General features: G+C 44.7%; 1 protein-coding gene across 2 annotated transcripts in view; it reads right to left on the bottom strand.

Moving 5' to 3' along the window:
• Window positions 1-1,243: 1,243 nt before the first annotated feature.
• Window positions 1,244-18,546, bottom strand: part of plcb3 (phospholipase C, beta 3 (phosphatidylinositol-specific)) — a 37,730-nt gene continuing 20,427 nt past the window's right edge. For both annotated transcript variants that reach the window (XM_068587739.1, XM_068587740.1), the window contains 32 exons: window positions 15,392-15,460; window positions 13,976-14,113; window positions 13,549-13,628; window positions 13,411-13,464; window positions 13,095-13,167; window positions 11,912-12,012; window positions 11,531-11,697; window positions 10,509-10,655; window positions 10,248-10,405; window positions 9,288-9,370; window positions 9,078-9,162; window positions 8,517-8,661; window positions 8,185-8,286; window positions 8,023-8,096; window positions 7,841-7,937; window positions 7,471-7,555; window positions 7,198-7,322; window positions 6,765-6,919; window positions 6,513-6,674; window positions 6,299-6,398; window positions 6,013-6,117; window positions 5,687-5,781; window positions 5,384-5,519; window positions 4,709-4,750; window positions 4,488-4,597; window positions 4,259-4,368; window positions 3,945-4,104; window positions 3,365-3,441; window positions 3,050-3,139; window positions 2,857-2,914; window positions 2,448-2,534; window positions 1,244-2,361 (listed from right to left, as the gene is read on the bottom strand). In XM_068587739.1, coding sequence (XP_068443840.1) covers window positions 2,044-2,361; window positions 2,448-2,534; window positions 2,857-2,914; window positions 3,050-3,139; window positions 3,365-3,441; window positions 3,945-4,104; window positions 4,259-4,368; window positions 4,488-4,597; window positions 4,709-4,750; window positions 5,384-5,519; window positions 5,687-5,781; window positions 6,013-6,117; window positions 6,299-6,398; window positions 6,513-6,674; window positions 6,765-6,919; window positions 7,198-7,322; window positions 7,471-7,555; window positions 7,841-7,937; window positions 8,023-8,096; window positions 8,185-8,286; window positions 8,517-8,661; window positions 9,078-9,162; window positions 9,288-9,370; window positions 10,248-10,405; window positions 10,509-10,655; window positions 11,531-11,697; window positions 11,912-12,012; window positions 13,095-13,167; window positions 13,411-13,464; window positions 13,549-13,628; window positions 13,976-14,113; window positions 15,392-15,460 — 3,588 coding nt within the window. In that variant the 3' untranslated portion in view covers window positions 1,244-2,043. The remainder of the gene's footprint in view (window positions 2,362-2,447; window positions 2,535-2,856; window positions 2,915-3,049; window positions 3,140-3,364; window positions 3,442-3,944; window positions 4,105-4,258; window positions 4,369-4,487; window positions 4,598-4,708; window positions 4,751-5,383; window positions 5,520-5,686; window positions 5,782-6,012; window positions 6,118-6,298; window positions 6,399-6,512; window positions 6,675-6,764; window positions 6,920-7,197; window positions 7,323-7,470; window positions 7,556-7,840; window positions 7,938-8,022; window positions 8,097-8,184; window positions 8,287-8,516; window positions 8,662-9,077; window positions 9,163-9,287; window positions 9,371-10,247; window positions 10,406-10,508; window positions 10,656-11,530; window positions 11,698-11,911; window positions 12,013-13,094; window positions 13,168-13,410; window positions 13,465-13,548; window positions 13,629-13,975; window positions 14,114-15,391; window positions 15,461-18,546) is intronic.

Below are 18,546 nucleotides of genomic sequence, written 5' to 3'. Positions count from 1 at the left end.
CTCTGCTGACCTCCATCCCTCTTCAGCACTTGTAGTCAGTAGTAAAATTCACATAAAGCTAAACATGTACACAGAATCCATATACACAGAGTGCCATCATTTTACCACTCAAAGTGGAAAACACAAGAAAGAAAAAAAACACTGCATTGTCTTATCAAAAAAAAAAGAAGAAGAATGAAAACGTCTCCGGTAATGGATGAAATTAAAAAGTGAGGAAGGGATAAACAAAGACACACCATTTTAACAAAGTACCGTTGGTGCACTACAATCCCACATTCAATGTTTGGCTTCAATGGAGTATTTTATAAACTGAGGGACCTGTGTGGAACATTCACCCGAAAATAAAACGGTTCCTACGTCCACTCACAACTCAACAGCACACGCTGGCACCTATCAGCAATATGAAGTTTGAATCAGAAATTAATTTCGAGGCTTCAGTGAAATTAAGCGTCAAACTGTCAGATGAGTTGTGACAGGATTTTTTTCCACATAAACTAAACATTAAAACAATAAAAACGTGTCAAATTGAGCAGATTTACAGTGTAGCAACTAGAATGCAAAAGAATACTCTCATGCGCTTTCCTCATATGGGGATTCAGACTCCAAATAAGATTACATTTTCATATTAAAATGTCATAGTGGAGCCTTAAATCATTTTCTGAGGACCGTCTCCTACAGTGGCGTTGCCATTTATGCATCATGTCCATCTCTCGGCTGCAAAAGTGGCAAAGTAATTGCACCAGCAGACATGGGAGAGGCACACACACACACACACACACACACACACACACACACACACACACACACACACACACACACACACACTACATTTAGCAGGAATAAGCAGATGTCCCATCAAGAGATTAACTTCTCCATGCACACACACTCACGCAAATACCCTTGTCGAGTTCAGTAATCAGATATTTGTAAAATGTTATGTGTGTGTGTGCGTGTGTGTGTCTTGTTTTTCAAACGGGGTAGATTACATGGGATGAGGATTTTAAAGTCTTTTAGCCACGGAACCATTAAACTGTGCGTACGTGTGTGTATATGTGTGTGTACGCGCATGATTATGCATGGATACAACTTTCATAGACGCCTCAGTAAAATAGAGTGTCAGGCAGGTGTGTGCGAAAGAGGGTGTTACATCAATAAAACCTTCTCTAACACACACACACACACACACACACACACAAATGACAATGCAAATCCTGCTGAGGCAGGTGCGCGTGTGCGTGTGTGTGTGTGTGTGTGTGTGTGTGTGTGTGTCGGGGTAGAGTATAATCGGATAATCAGGCTAAAAGAATAGAAGGCTCAAACCACCAGTTTAAAATAAACAGCTGAAGCTTCAGCACCGCTTGCTGGTTGCTTCTGCCATTACAGCTGAAACTGTTTGGATATACTGGTCTCTCATGATACTCAATTCTGGAAAACACTGCTCTACCCATAAACAATTTTAACTCGCAAGAGTGGAAAAGATGTGTATTTTTTTTTTACATGTAATCGCAGCAATCCAGAGGCTACGTTCTAAATAGTTAAGCAATTATATTGATCTAATGTTGTGACAAACAAAAGCTAAAAATGAACAAGAATCGCTGTGTGTGTGTTACCACGTCTTCCTGAAAAATGGTTTTCTCACCCGGCTCCACTCTCGAGAGTTTAAAGCTTTCAAAAAGTGTCACTGAAGAGGTTCAAGCTGTTATGAAGCGAAGCTTACTGACCAGACAAAAATGGATGATGCCAAGAAAAAAAGTATCAAAGGATATGACATTAAAAGCGACAGACAGACAAGTAAATGTAAAAAATTCAAAGTTTGGTTATGATTCTTATGAAATCTTCCAACAAAAGTCATGATGTGCATCTGACAAAAACAGCTAAATAAAAAATAATATAGCTCTGTCGACAGTCTGTAATAAAAACAGTCTGCAATAAAAAAAAAGAGGAATAAAATTAGTAAATAATTCATATCATTACTATCCCACGTTATAATCATTATAGACCCTACTTGAATGTATTTCCTTTTCCTTTTTACAAGCAATAATTTCAACTGAAGGACATCTCCGTCTCCGACAGGACGGGAGTGGTGGACGAGGAAGTGGATTCGGCCAATGACGCTGTGCTATTGTCCATGCTCCTGTTCCAGGTGATCCGATTGGGCGTTGACGGGTAAGAGGGCGTGGAGCAGTTGGAGGGCGGCCCCGAGCCGGAGCTGAGGCTCGGGCTGCTGTGGTTGCCCAGAGGCGAGAACAGGGCGTCCTTTCGGAGACCTTTGCTCTTGAGCTCCAACTGAAGGTGCTGGCAGATTTCCTCCGGTAGTCGCTGATACTCCAGCTCGAGTTCCCTTTCCAACTTAGAATGGAGCTGCAGGAGAAACGCCAGGCAAATATAAAACAAACCATATGGAAGCACCCCGATGTACACGCAAGAGTCAACGTGCTGTCGCTCACCTGTGGAAGTTCGTCATCTATTTGTTGCAGCACCTCCCGCTGCTTCGCCATCAGCTTGTCTTGTCTCCTGGTCTGAGCCTCCTCCAGCTGGGGTGTAGGAGAAGAGGAGGGGTTAGGGGTGAAGATTTGAGGGGTGACAGGCGGGAGGGAAGAGGAGAAATGCACGGGGAGGAAGTAGGAAGAGGGGATTTTAGGAGAACCGAGTAAACAAATAAAACAGAAAATATAAGGATGAGGGACGGCAAAGAAGATAACGTGTGGAAAGAGTCGTAGTAAAGTTGCTGACGTTGTTTTTTCTGCCATTGTCATCAATTTTACTCCACTCTTGTACTATAAAGTAGCTCAGCGACTACCCTTAAGGACGGTTGGTGATAAGAATGTGTGCTTGTGTGCATGTGTGGGTACTCACCCCGCGGATGAGGGAGACAGAATCTTGAATATGCTTTCTGTTGATCTCATTCAGTTCCCTACAGAGAGAGATAGTAAGATGAAGAGGAAAGAGCCGGGGAAATTAAAGATAAAAAAGGGATTAAAGACACCCAAATAAGATCCAACTGCCAAAATATCCAATAAACATCTTGAATTTCAGACAAACTTATTACGTTTCGGCCTTGTCTTTGTCGCGAATCCTGGCTTCGCAGATGCTGTTTTGTCGCTTCCTGTCCAGGATCTTCTGGAGCTCTTTCTTCTCCCTGCAAACACAATAACACAACATTGTACAGTACTTGAACATTATTGAGAATGTTATTAAAACCACCTCGACGCGTGTTGCAAGTCCAACATTCAGGAATCAAACTCACATGGTGTGAAAGGGGAAGAAAAGACACTTTAAAAGCAATACACCACTCTGGCATTATGCCAAAAACAAGTTCCCATCTTTCCTATTTGGCCTCGCAAGGTGAAACGACTGCACTTACTTTTCGCACGTCTCCTTGAGCTTCTTCAGCTGAGCTGCTTGGCATTCCTGGGTCGTCTCCTTTAACTTCTGCAGGGCCTGAAAAGACACGGCACCAGACGACGACCTGTCAGCGGAGGACTGTGCAGATGTACAGAAGAGCCACGTTTCTACGGGGTCAGCTGACGTCGAACTGTGTGAGCGCGAGCGCGTGTGCGTGTTTAAGAATTCAGGGGAAGGACACGGTGTTATTCACCTTGGGTATGCATAAGTGTGCCAAGTTTGGAGGAGTCAATTGACCTTTAAGTCAAGTTAAGTTTGAGTTTATCAGATATATTTGCATCAGGGATCATAAACAAAAATATGTTAATCCTCAGAAAGAGAATTTGTACAAGATTCAGCTACAAGCTAATGTCCACCTGCGGTCCCTGGCCTGGTGAAATGAAACCCATCCTCGCATCTCCACAACAAATGGACCAACAAGCTATTGAGGCGCACGGGGAAAAACACAGATATCTGTGCAGGTTTCCAAGATGGACGGAGGAGCTTCCATTGCATTCTTTCGTAACTTTTAAAGGAAAAGCATTTGTGCACAATCCTACCTGGGGCAGGTGTGTTTGCTGGATCTCTCTCTCCAGTAAGTAGAGCTGTTGTCGGAACTTCAGCAGCTCCTGCATCTGCCACTCCCTCAGCTGGACCGTCTGCTTCTCGAGCTCCTGATCCAACGCCGTCAGCTCGCGCTGCACCGGCTCATGGGGCTCGCTGAACAAACACAATGAGCTCAGGTCAAGTCGCCCGGTTAAGTTCTGTCTATCTTTACATCATCAATCAGTCGAGAAATGTTATCGTGTGCTTTCCTCCTCCTCCCCCCCTCTCCACTGTTCACCCTTTACACGCCCCATAAAGCCATCCCTACTTTTTCTTGATGCTCCGTTTGAGGTGCTTTTCCATCTGGCTGCGTCTCCTCTGGGTGTCAGATTGAAGCTGGCCACTCCGACTCTTCTGCTCCTTACTCAGATTCCACACCTACAACACACACACAAGCTAAATGTAGATGAGCTGTCCTGAGCGGAAAAATTCCAATGAATATGAATATGCTGAAAATATGAATTCAAAGTTTCAATTATGTCGACCTATGACTGTACCTTCTTCAGGTGTTTCTTACGCAGCTCTTTGACTTCTTTGCCCTGTTTCTTGAGCAGCTTCAGATAGCTCTTCTGCTGCTTCAGCTCCTCTATAGACTGAGCCTGCACCTCTGAGAAACAAATGGAATAATAAGATTATGCCCATCATGATATCGCCATATCATTCAGTGTAAATCCCGCTAGCCACCAGCGTGAGAATGAATGTGCTGGAGTGACCTTACCTGCCAGAACAGTGGCAATGAGGTCTTCTTTTGGACTTTGAGCTACACACACGTGCACGATCACAAACACAAAAGAAACACAGGAGGAGAAGCACACAGACAGTATGTGTGAAATGGATGATGGAGAAAATCACACAAAAACAAAACAGTGTGCATGGCTTTGGTATTTCAACTTCATCTTACGTTGAAATGAACGATAGCCCTCATGAATGGAAGAAATTGTTAGTTTTAATTTAGTTATTTTAATTCATGGCAAGTTGACATCGTGAGATGGTTTTCACAACACAGTGGAAAACAATATTTCCCTTAAGTGAAGTAAAAAGATCTTGTAAATGGACTACAATGAATATCTGTGCAGTGAGGACATATGGACATATTACGTTGGCTACCGTTAGAATACACACTAATACAGCTCCTTGCAGCAGGCTGATGCAGATACACATGAGAGCTCGATAGACTGAGACTGCATCTACATTTAGACTGCTGAATGGGATGACGGATCACTTCAAGAATCAAAATGCAAAAATAACCTAAACAAATTGTGTTGGTAAATTAAAGGCATCAATCATGAATGTGACATTAGCATAACGCCCTTTCTATGCGTGCAGATACATGACAGAGGTGTGTATTTGCATTTGCACACAACGTGTTTGTAGGATTTAAAGAGGTCTCTACCCGGTGCAGGTAATTTGATGATGTCAGGGGCTTCCTCCAATGACCACGGGGGAAGAGTGTGGAAGGGGGAGGGGAGTCCTGGAATGACTTCACATTCCCTCTTGGTCTCTCCCTCTTTGAGCTGGTTGGGGACGTGCTGGGGCAAATTAACAGAATAATGAGATGAGAGTCCACGCTCACACAGTTAGTGACTCACTACTGACGAACTGGGGTACAGATGTTTCAAAGGGGGTTCTGACCTCCCTGCAAAGCAGTACGTTGTTTTTTCAGTGAGTTCCTGTTCAGCACACAGATGTGTCTTACCTCACTGTTGTCCTCTATGAGAGCAGCCAGCTGCGTCTCCCTCTTATGCAACTGACTGATGTGCTTAATGGGGTTGGTCAGAGCCTCTGCATACTCTGAGAAAACACACACACACGCGCAAACACACACAAAAACAAGACATGACATGCCTTAAGGTCATAGAGAAGCGTACAATTACATATTGTGGACCAATGGCAAAGTTGTTTGAGGTTTTTTTATGCAAGTCCGAGCCAAGTCACAAGGCTTGGAGCAAATTCAAAGTTAATTGTGCTTGACTAATCTTAAGATTGCTAATTCTATTTTATTTATAGTGTGTTCTCTCTCACCCTGGTGTTCATTAGGGATGTAGTCCTGAGCTTCAGCGTAAACCAGCAGAGAGGGCAGCAGGAGAGGCTGGTTCAGCTCATTCTTGAGGTTGATGTAGTGGTATCCTACAAGGGAAAAGAGAAACAAATAGATAAATGACGACTGTGCAATGGTGGTGGGCAGTAAAAGGTGCAGCAGACATTGAATGCAGATGTGCAGGACATCTGTTTGGTTACAACCAGACTCAACTGGAAACACTTGACAGTGCCAGAGTGTGTTTATGGGGATTTGTGCGTGTGTACTGACCAGGTCTAATGGCCGACACGGGGAGGATCCGGTGTCCAATAAACTTGCCGTTTTCTTCAAACACCGCTATCCTCAGAGAGGCCAGTGTGGGGAGGACCACCTGGATAGAAGGAGAGAGCGGCGTTGATCCCACAGGAGAAGTTTAGAGAGAAATTAAGAGTTAACAAAACAGACAGTGAAGAGCGAGAGACATTTAAAATCCTGGTACGTCTACCTTATTAAACACAAACATCTCATCATCCCACACGGGGTCCAGCGAGTTCCCATTGGATGTTTTGGTTCTGTACTTTCTCTTTGTATCAGCAGGAAGTCCAAATATGTCCACTTCCACATACACGCCCACCTTTTTATCAGTCAGAAACTGGCCTGAGATCACCTGTCGGATGTTAAATTATACATGTTTATAATAACAACGCTTACAAAGAACTTTAATATCCAAAAGGGCGACACTTTTTTGCCCCCTTACCTTAATTTTGACAGTATTGGCGACTATACCGTCCACGATGTTTTCTGTGAAAGGGTCAAAGTGCTTGTCTGTTCTCCTCATGAACTCGGGTTTCAGCAGGTAGCCGCTGTGGCCGTTGTACTCAAACACACCCATGTTCAGCTGCATGGGGAGGTCTGGTAGAGAGGAATGGAGAAATAAGGAAGGGGAAAGGGGATAAAGGGATGAGAGAGCGGAATAAAAGATGGGAAGATGTGTTTACAGGGATAACGGTTGTGTTACTTGATGACCCGAACATTGGGATTATATATAAGGTTAAAGAGACACAGCATCATTCAGTTACAGGAAGCAAAACTTTAGATTCTTAAAGGCTGTGTTTATATTTCTTGGTGGATACTTTGTGCTTCATGCCTTATAGGCTGAGCTTACATGCATCTGAAATAAGCGCACTCACCGAGGGTCTGAAAGTTTAGCGCCACCATCTGGCAGCCGACGTTCCAGAAGAGCTGAGGCATGTAGTTGGAGCTGTCCACCCTGGTTCCTTTAGGGTAGATTCGGCTCAGCTGATTCTTATTGTACCTGGAGGAGTGCTGTTAAGAGCCAAACACTGGTGGCCAATGTGTGCCCTGACCATTTGTTCAACGTATCAGCACAAAATATGTTACGTATGCACATTTAGAAATTCCTCCAAACAAGTGTTCAATGAATGACAAGCTTTCGGGGATACTCGACAAACTCGATGGGGGAGCTCTTCAGGGTGTCCATGCCTTTTGTTTCCACCAACGACGACATTTCAAAGAACTTCCTCCTCTCTGGTGGACAGACGGAGAGCGAAAAGAGAGAAAGAAACTGATTTAGATATACGGCATGCAGCATCTCCGTACAATAAGACCACAATTAACCACAAGTGAGTACACACAGCCGACCTGTCTGCTTAATGAGCTACATGGGAGAGGTGCTTAGAACTAACGAGGCTTGCCAACCCCTCTCGCACACACACACACACACACACACACTTTCTCTCTTCACATCTTCCCCAGAACACAAAGTCAGGGCATCTTCCTGTCTCATTAGCACTCACACACACACACACTTACTGTTTGCCACCTCGAAGCTCTTGAATTTGACAGGCTCGATGTAGTTGACGAGGGTCGACATCTCCTCTGTGGCGTTCACCTCACTGCTGGCGGTACCCTGCGGGAGGCAGATAGCACTAATCCATCAATCAGCCTATCAGCCAGTCAAACACGCCGCCGGCCCCGTTGCTCATGGCTCTTACCTCGTCAGAGTTTGGCTTTTTCAGGTCAGTCGGCGGTTCGTCCTCCTCGTCCTCCTCGCTTTCCCCGTCACCTCCTAAGCAATGTTTTAAATATACATTATGTGCCACAACGGCTTACTTTACAGTCCACATGTCCGTCGGATGTTTTCTTCTCCAACTCACCGATGGATTTGCGCGGCTCAGAGTCTTTGACCATCCTCTCAGCCAGCTTTTCCTCCCCGTTAGAAAGGAGCTGGCTTCCTTCGCCGTCCGTCAGAGAGGATTCTACACAAAATCATAGTGTTAACATCTACATGCAATTCATCTATGTTAATGGCATATACGTATTAACATTGTTCCACGCATGCATGTGGGAGATCTTCTGTTGTTTTTAGTTACGTGCCATCAGGGCCCAAGATAATCCAGGTTTTGTTTCTCTGAACACTCGTCATAGTGCGTTAATGTAAACCAACAGATTCTTACTGAAGGAGATGCAGGTAGTTCCTTAAACTCACCGTGGCTGGGCGACAGCGGCTCCTCCTCTCTGCGTTTGATGCTGCCGCTACTCGAGGGTCGGTGGTATTGGTGCTTTTTCTTGTTTTTGATGAGAATCTTACCAAGCATCTCCTGTGGAGAAGGGAGGGCCTGGCCGGGGACCAGCTGAAAACACATCACAGACATATTAGTAAACTCAGTCAAACCTGAACATTTGGAAAAAAAATACATTGTGACCCTTGGCAGGAGTTATACTTTTTTAAGAATCGTGGGAATGCAATGAAAGTTGTGAACGCAGAGAGGTTTATGAGGTCAAAAGCAGTCCATCACAAGTTGTGTTTTAGTACAAACAGGTCTGATCCGTGTATCACAAGCTGTTTGATCCTATTTGATGGTTTACAAGTTGATTAAGACCATGACAGGAGTCAAAGGATATTGGTAATTTATTCCCGTGAGACATTACACCAGTGGGACATCACTCAAAATAGATTTTAGACAGACCTTAAAAACATAATGTAAAGAGCATCTAATGGTGTGTGTGAGTGTGTGTGTGTGTGTGTGTGTGTGTGTATCAGTCTTACTGGATATTTCTCTAGTGGTTCAATGAGCAGGGCGTCTCCAAAGATGGTCCTGCAGTACTCTGCCATTTTGGCCTGCTGCTTGGCTCTGACAGATCAACAGACAGAGTTAGTTTTTGCTTCACTTTAGTCTTTGGCTTGGAAATAAATACCAAAATACAAACTGGGTGATCTGACCATGTGCCCGCACTCATACAGACTGATCAAACTTACGAATCTACGTGGTTTTCAAAGGACAGGATGAGCGGGTACGGCGAGGTCTTGAAGGCACTTTCTGCTATCGCCTCGATCACCTCCTACAGTCAGGGAAAGAACCAGAAGGAACATTGATGAATACAATCTTGAAGTATGTGGGAGAGTAAACGTCTCCTCTTATCGTCATACGTTTAGTTGTTTCTAGAAGCACAGCACAACTTTGCCTTGATCATACAGTTATAAAGCAAAGACGAGCTTCTGATAATAGAGGCTATTTGCGGCAATTCATTTTGGCAACAGTTTGTAGCACTGTGGAGACTTATATTTCTTCTGTTTGTGTGTCTCCATATTCAGCATTTCTGAATCCAGTGCATAAATCATTTGCAACAAAGATGTGCATTGGCTGGGGTGGCTCTGTCGGATGCATAATTGTAATCTTTTGGTACAAAGAAACAGATGCAGAAAGGAAGGAAACAGGTAGAGGGAGGATACATCCTATGATTAGCGCGATTGTGGTTTTTTTTTTACCAATTAAATCACCCCATCTGTCAATCATCCAAACCTCTGTCTCGGGGCTGTGATCAGTTGAATACAGATTCAAACTGCACAAATGCACCAGGGTCGAGAGGTCCACACACACCAAGACCTTTAAATAATTTCGATATTTTTTAGACCCAAAAGAGGAGAAACAGCATCTCAGCTTGTCACAGCTTTATAACACATACATTAAAGTAAATTTACACAGTGGACCTCTGAATCTTAATACTTCCATAAACATGAAAATACTGCAGTGTATTGGATCAATTTTATAGTGGCGGCCATATATAGTAGAAACAGAGGCATTTATGTAAGGGAAAAACTGCTGCACAGTAAATAGTATATGAGCAATAACCTCAGCAAGGTGACACAAATATACTACACAAAGACTTCAGGAGAATAATGCTGAGTAATCGCATGCCAGGAGGCAGTGAGCAGCACCTTAAAGGGGATCTCAGTGGTCATTGTGAACCCGTGGGTGATGTAGGGCTCCTCGTCTTGGGGCCGGCCCTTCCAGCAGTCCAGCTCCACACAGCGACAGCCAGTCAGCAGCACCTGCCTGTAAATCTCCACTGACGACAGACCGGTCAGCTGACCCACTGAGGGCAGAGGGACGAAGGGAAGGACAGATGGTTTCAGAGCCAACGAATTAACGGTCAAGCTGTACGTGTTTCTTGTTCAATCTGAGGAGTGCACTTTCACCTGTGAGGTATGTGTTGTGCGAGGAATTGATGAAGTAGTGAGACAGTGGTTGGTTCATGTCGTCGATGATATCCAGCCTCTCTGGGGGCACGATGCTGTTTTCATCTCCTTCCAGATACCGACTGAAAGCCTGCAAACTGATCTGGTCTGAGAGAGAGAGAGACAAAGACAGAGACACAGAGAGAGAGAGAGAGAGAGAGAGAGAGAGAGAGAGAGAGAGAGAGAGAGAGAGAGAGAGAGAGAGAGAAAGAGAGAGAGAGAGGACGTGTTTACCGACTATAAAAAAGGTCAAACTTGTTTTCGACAGTTAGTCCAGCGTCCATCTGCTCACGACAAGGTCTGGAAGATGCTCTACTACATTTACGTCATGTGCTCCAGCAGTAAACTGCCCAAAAGAGCAAAAGGCTGTTTTCAGACGTCAACCCCCTGAACAGTGTGGGCTGGATGCTGGATCATCTTACATATTTTGGCTTAACGGTGTCCTAGCAGAGATGCTCACAAGAGCCAGGCTCTGTTTGTCCACCTAGGTTTGGACAGTTTTTCCACAACAAACCACGTGGAGGATTCACAAATGACTCCCACATGCGGGGTGTTTTACCGAAGGGAAAAAGATATGGACCTTTTAGAAATGAGCAACCTGCTGCAATAAAACACCAGATAAAATCCATCAAACCTATAAAACTATAATTATCCGAGTTCCGCTGCAGCTGATAAACATTGCTTTGAGACACATAGATACAATCTGCAAGAGGATGCAGCTGCAAGTACACTGACCTGTTGTTATCGAGCAAAGTAATAGTATTTTATAGGACTCACTTTTTTTAAATCAGCAGCTTAAAAAGATCAGTGTATCCTGGTCACTAGCTTGAAGGATCATTGGGGAGCACACCAACAGGCAAAAGAGCCACGGACTGATTTATGCTAGCAGCTATGATTCACAATATAAGATTTTGAGCTACTCTTGATATAAGCATCTAGATGTTGGGACTGTGAAGAGAAGCAAAACTCTCAAAGTTGCTCACCTCTCTCCAGCTGGCTGGCGTTGGTCTCATATTTCTCCATGATCTGTCGGACCTGTTCTCTTTTCAGCGGGGGGTACAGCACCTCGTTCAGTCTGGAGTCCCGCTGCCTGTGGTTCATGAAGTCCATCAACTGGTCCAAAGAGATGAATGGCTTCCTCTTGGAGCCACTGCAGCAAAGAGATACATTTACTGAAAAGATTGTGTATGCTCACACATAAAGTACAGACTGGGAGCATCACTGGGAGCTCGAGATAAACAACGAGAGCATCATTACTAAAGGGTTTCAGGTGAGGGTTGTAACTCAGATCTGGCTAAAGGGACTTAACGCATCATTATCATAGAACATCACAGTTTGTGAAAGTGTTATCACGTGTCACATACCTCTCCTCAAAGATGCTTTGTATCTCTGGCCGGAGACAGAGGCCGTCGAAAAACTTCTGGAAGGCATCCCACGTGAAATCATCTGGCTTTATTCCCTCAGACTGGAGGCGGACCGAGAGGAATGTGTGGAAAGATATGGAGGGAAGGGGAAAGAGAAATATGGGAATTTGCATTTATGTTATTATGCAGGACCACACATGACACTTCAGTTCACTTTCAGTAAAACGCATTTGGGTCTTCACTACTGATTTCCAAGATATTGAAACCCTTGCTTTATTGTTGAATTTCAAACACACGTATACAAACTATGAAGTATTGAGAATTCTGTAGGCTGAAAGATGAATACGCTTCTTTTAAGCACTATATAACACTGAGGACAGCTGTGGATCAGATCCTCCTCAGTCTTCACCCACTTTGTGTGATCCCCTATTCAACCAGCAGGAGGCACCAGAGTACAACACTACCAAGAGAGAGAGAGAGAGACGCTGACAGTGCAGTGGTCCCTTATGCAAAAAAATACACGTCTTGTGACTCCAAATTGATTTTTGGGAAAGATTGCATAGACTAATAACACACAAGAAGCCTAGTTTTAAACTGCCAAATCACAAGCTTGCGGTACCTTACACTGCATTCACAAGCAAAGCATTCGACAACATTGGACTCTCAGGTTTAGAAGAATCAAAGAAGACAGGATTTATAATATTTAAACCGTTGCTCTATAATTGTGGCGTCAATAAAACAATTTGATATCTAGTTTTTATGAAACCTTGATGGCAAGAGGCAGATTTAAAATAAATTGTTGAGGTTCGGCTTATTGGCTTTCTTGAGGAAAGACAGACAAGAAGGCTGACACCACTCATGACTGTGGTAAATATGAGGGTCAGCAGCTGGTTAGCTTAGCTTAGCACGTAGACTGCAAACAGCTAGCGCGTCTACCAGCATTGTTATAGCTCACTAATTACCACGCTATATCTTAAAAACAATCCTAAAAAAGGTGTAACTCTGTTGTCCTTCAAACCATGCAGCCCCTTTGTTGCCTTCCTTACATTGCTAAAGGCATGCAAAGAATGCTGTGCAACACCACAGGGTGAAGGACTGAGCTGCAGTGATTTGAATCTCATGTAAGAAGCGACACCCAAAGCACTCGCATGTTGCGAGCAGCTCTGTGGTCAGTGAAGATTACCTTGTTGTTGACGAGGCCGCACTGCTCCAGAGCCGTCTCCACTCGCTTTTTATCTGAAAACATCTTGAGAATGCTAAAAGAATTTGGAGAGATACCGGTCACTGCTCAATATGTGTTTGTGTCATGAGTCAAACAGAGAAACAGCAGTGTGAAAGGATTACATTGATATGAACGACAGGTCTGACCAAAAACCAGCGAGAACTGATAACGACAAGTTGAACTCGAGGGGAGAGGATGTGGAAGAGAGACAGAGAAGAGTTAAGGAAACAAGAAGTGGAGTGCACTGGTGTTTATAGAGTAAAAAGTGGTTTCTCACTTCTTTACAGGGATTTTTCCATCCTGATTCACCTGCAGCTTTAACTTAGTGTACCTGAAACAGAAAGAGGCTTTAAAAAACAACAACAATGACCTAAACTCAGTTTCCTGATAAGATCAAACGCACACAGCTTCTTACGCTTTGAGGAGGAAAGTGTGCCGTGATGCATTCTGGGAAAGTATGTTTGTGGCCAAAGTGAACAGCTCATCTGTCCAAATCTGGAAACACACAGGCATGAGATGATAAAACAGGGTTGTTTGAGGGTTTGTCGGATGTAAAAACTAAGGGAAATCGTTTCTATATACAACACACACACAAACGCACAGAGAGAGGAAAAACATCCCTCTTTACGACTCCTAAACACACACATGCCCGTATGTCAACATCATAAAGTGAGCAATCAGCATATGGCCTGAAACTAGCAGGGAGAGGAGGTAAGGAGGAAGGACGCCGACATGACAGGAAGGAAAGAAGGAAGAAAGAAATAGTTAAAAAAAAAAAAGGCAAGGAAAAGTAAGTGAGGAGGCGATGGGATGATGGCAGTGGCGCCGGTTTCCACGGTTACCTTCGCTGCATCTTTCTGCATGGCCTGGAAGTTGAGGAAGGAGATGTTGACGAGGTCATTCCCATGGACGACGGTTACCAGCTTCCCTTCAACGTTGTCGCCCTTACCGAAGCCCAGCACGTCCCGCAGCTTTGCGTCCTGACACAAACACACACACACACACACACGTTAAGACATTGAATATGAACATCACACACAGACACACACACACAGACACACACACTCCATCCTTCCCGCTCCTCCCCAGCTCTCTGCCTCCCCTCGAACAGTAAATGTGATGCATGTGGCGTAGCACTCTGATCTAATCAACCAAATGACTCTTTCCTCCTTTTTAGACCACTCTTCTCTCCCACCAACTCTAACGCTCAATGTCTCTCCCTCAATTAAGCATTCTCTCCATCACTCCCTCCCTCCCTCTCTTTCTCGTCTCTCTTTCATTTTAATTAAATTAATTTGATTGGAAGACTGTTTATCGAGAAAAATACAGAGAACAAAATGTGCATTGCTGTTAATGCTGTTAAGCAGCGAGCGAGACTTTGAAGGATCAGTGCACTAAAATTAGGCAAACGACACAACAAGTCATTCCGTGTGACTAAAGATGATACACAGACCTCACTGTAAATTATTTACTTTGAACCTCTATTGACCAAAGACATGGTCCTCGTAAAACTGTTGGCAGGGTGTCCTCTGGATCTGCCAGACCACCAATAGAAACATTCAGCTTCTGGATGTTAATATTGTGAAAATGTTCAAATGTTTTAACGCGTCAACAGATGTTTTGGCCAACATTAGAGCATCTAAATATGATCATCTTATGAAGTTTATATGGACATTCAACAAACAGTTGCATTTTTACAGTCAGCACAGATGGAGCTACAGAAGCATGAAATTATTCATTCTGGCCACCTAATGAATACATTAACTAATATCCATCAACTCCTGAGGGACGGATCTCACTCTTCAGCTGCTAAATGCTCCACTACGTTCACCAGCTAGTCGCTGACATTGTTTGTCAGCTGTTTGGTACTGCACACAAAGTGTACAGTTAGTTTACCAGAGCCTCTATCAGGGCATAACCAGAGCAATATCCATATGTTTCCACAATAACGCGCAGCTTCATCCGTCCGCCAGATCTAGGATCTTACACAACGACTTCCTCCCCAACAGTCACTGGTTATATCACTTCCTGTCTGACAGCCCATCTGTCAGCCGGCTCATTAACGCTCTCTCACCTTTGCGGAAGCACAAACACACACATATACATACAGTGGACGTGGACACGCACGCACACACACATGTTTCGGCGACAGTCACACTCGAGCGTCACATTTCTGGTCAGAGAACAAAGTCATCAACAGCAGAAGGCGACAGCTTCTTTCTCTCTCACGCACACAAACGAGTGCACACATTACTAACCTTTGGTTGTTTGGCGTATTTCCCTGTTCTGGTGTCCCTGATGGTGTTGATGTCCAGAATCTCCACCTCCTAAATGACAGACAGGTGTCAGACAAGGACTCGATGAGTCGCAGAGCGGGAAAGAGTCGACATTAGCGAATGAGGGAAAAGGGGACACAGTGAGATTAGTCGAGGGGCTCTTCTCCTTTCATACATCATATACATCATTGCAGTTTTGGCCACATTTGTGATGTTGTTTATGGACGTGTTGATTGGTCAGAAACACTGATGGATAAAGTGGATAAGTGTTTTTATGCTGAGTCCAGCATTACTGCTCCTTCCATTGAATCCCCTTTTGTGAGATTCCCCTGCTTCTCCAGACACAACCGGTGACATATACACTCTAAGAGTGTGTGTGTGTGTGTGTGTGTGTGTGTGTGTGTGTGTGTGTGTGTGTGCGCGCACGCGTGTGTGTGTGTTTAAGAGCCTGGAAAACAGAGAAACAGAACTTCTAGAGAACTCTGCACAGACTCACACACAATTTTTACTCGCTGAACAAAGAGACTAGTGGAGCACTGTATCGCACACATGCAAGCACACACACAAATACACACACCCCTTTGGAAGAGACCGGCATGACTGACGCTGCAACACAAATACCGCCTATAGAAAGGACTGCATGCGTACTGCATGAAAGCAAGCGATGACCTAACGGCCCCCTAAGCCTGAAGGATAGCGTGGTCTTGAAGGGAAGACGAGGCAAGAGACGAAAATGGGAGGGATGGACAAGAGGGGGAGTGTGGTCGTAAACCCAGCCATAAACACAGAGGACGCACTGTAAATATTTGTTTAGCCCTGCACTCATTCCCTGAGCATTCTTACTACATCCATGTCACGCCTTGGGTGTTTTTTGTCTCCTCATCTTTGTCCCCATCGAGGCTATGAGTGCATCTGTAGGAGACTATTTACATTTCCCCTCCGGCTTAAGATGTTTCATTAATGAACAAAACCAACAAAGGTTTTAGTCTCTTCTCCTCTGCCTTGTTTTAGCCACGTCGCCCCCCCCCCCCCCCCCCCCCCACCGCCCCCATACTTCCTTTCCAAAAACAACAGCCAAGACAAACTCATGAAGTCACCATCCTGAGATTCAAGTCTTGAAACTCATGTCTTCTCTCTTCCTTCAGACGGGCTGTGAGCTCATCCCCCTGTTGGCTGTCCACACCCCTGGGATTGGCCGCGAGTAAGAAAAGGTCAGACGTGTTGGACCAATCGGATTAAACTCTGTCTCAAACTTTGTCCTCCGATTGGCCTGTGGAGAATAACTTACTTCCTGGGGGAATAAAGCACTTCTGGATCTGTAGGACACGCATGCACAGACATTTGCACACAGCCACACACACACACACACACACACACACACACCTCCTCTCCTCTCCCACAGGCCGTGGTTTCATTCTGCTATTCCGACTCCTTGGAGACCGCGATAATGAGACTACAACTTTGTCTGCCGCCTGTGTGTGCGTGTGTAAGTCTTTAACAGTTCACATTTTCTCACTGGCTAGTAATGTAAAACACACTGTGACACAGACGCAGCAACATGCAGGCAGGCATATCCTTGACATGCAGGTCCCGACTTGTGAAACATCCTGACCTGTTGAGCAAGATGTGTCTCACAGGGTGTCTGTGAGTGACTGAGTGTGTGTGTGTGTGTGTGTGTGTGTGTGTGTCGGAGTGTGCTTGAGAGTGTGAAGAAGCTCACATTAAAATGCATGTGACACCGAAAGCGCGAGCAATTCTTCACCATCTTCACTTCAGTACAAATGTGTCAGCGTGTGATCCGAAAAAAAGTGAAATGTGTGCCCTTTCGGCACGTAGTTGTGTATCCACGCGAGCAGTCGACGTGGTGCGTGTGTCCGCGTGAAGGTCGGTCATCTCCGAGAGCACATTCCTGAGTTATTCCTGCCTTCTGCTCAGTTAGCGTGTGTGTCTGCGTTTCAAGTGTGTAATATTTAGCCAGTCAGGGCAGCTGGAGCGCTCCATTCATCTCCCCGCGCCGCGAAGCTCAAAAACACAGCTCACTCCATTCATCACGCCGGACTCGGCTGCAGGCTCGTTATTGCTCCAAATGAGTCTGGGTGAGAGTTTTCCAGGAGTCATGTTGTGATGAAGTGCAATAATTTACTTTAATTTGCTGTTTCTGCCTCACGTACTGCTGCCTCAGCTAGTGATTCCTGACATCTTCCAGAATGCACTTCCTTACCAATTTGAGAGAATGTCGTAAACTTAGTTGCACTAAGCTGTTGGACAGATTGCACTTCGTAGTCAACACAATGCACGTGCTGCTGCGACGCCGTCGGTCCTGTTGAGTCCAGAAGAATTTCGTCGGTCCCTCTCGGGTGCTCTGGAAGAGATACCAGCATCGCGCTGGATGTTTCTGCTTGGGTTCATATTTTCTGCTCACCACAGAAGCAGTGAACGAAGCTATTGCTGTCAAATGACAGCGTATCATATAGCAGTGTTTCCCACGAATCGGCAAAGACTGCGGCGGCCCGCCACAGTCGAAATAGCAGAGCCACCGTTTCATAACAAAGCAAAAATACTGTTCACTTCTCCATGGCCGGCCGGCCCCGTTCCTCACAGCAGCCGGCTCGAGTTCAGCTCGGAAAGTGAAAGTCAAAGCGTCTCCTTGGATTATAATTCTTGGTCAGTTGATGTGGAATCACTCTGATGTTGCAGCCGGTGATTAGGCTTCATAATACTTTATAATACATCGTCATTTATTTGTTCATTTATATTTTGTATTGGGAATATGAATCTGCAAAGGGACCCTCACCAGTAGCTCACTTCTGTCTGAGATGTAGTGGACTAGAAGCTTTAAAGCACCAGATTGATGCATTTATCTTTTAAACGTACAGCATCTTCTTCTGCTTGCCCCAGAAAGATATGACAGCAGTATTGATCTGGTCATCTGACTCACCCACAATGTTCCTAAATTCTTGCTGTAAATAAAATGTGTCCTTTTTTTGTCTTCCACATTATCCCATGTTGCGTGCTTAGGTCTTTATTTAATCCAACTATGGCTATGAGGTCAGTCTATATTTAGACACTAAAGATAAGAACAATAAAGGTTAATGTACTGTGATTGGGCCCTTGTTCACTTACTCCTTTCCTTCCTT

Source organism: Clinocottus analis, unplaced genomic scaffold (genome assembly GCF_023055335.1).
Source record: "Clinocottus analis isolate CAN_PGR_092001 unplaced genomic scaffold, fCliAna1.0.p SCAF_21, whole genome shotgun sequence".
Classification (NCBI taxonomy): Eukaryota; Metazoa; Chordata; class Actinopteri; order Perciformes; family Cottidae; genus Clinocottus; species Clinocottus analis.
This window is presented reverse-complemented; position numbering and strand designations above follow the sequence as displayed.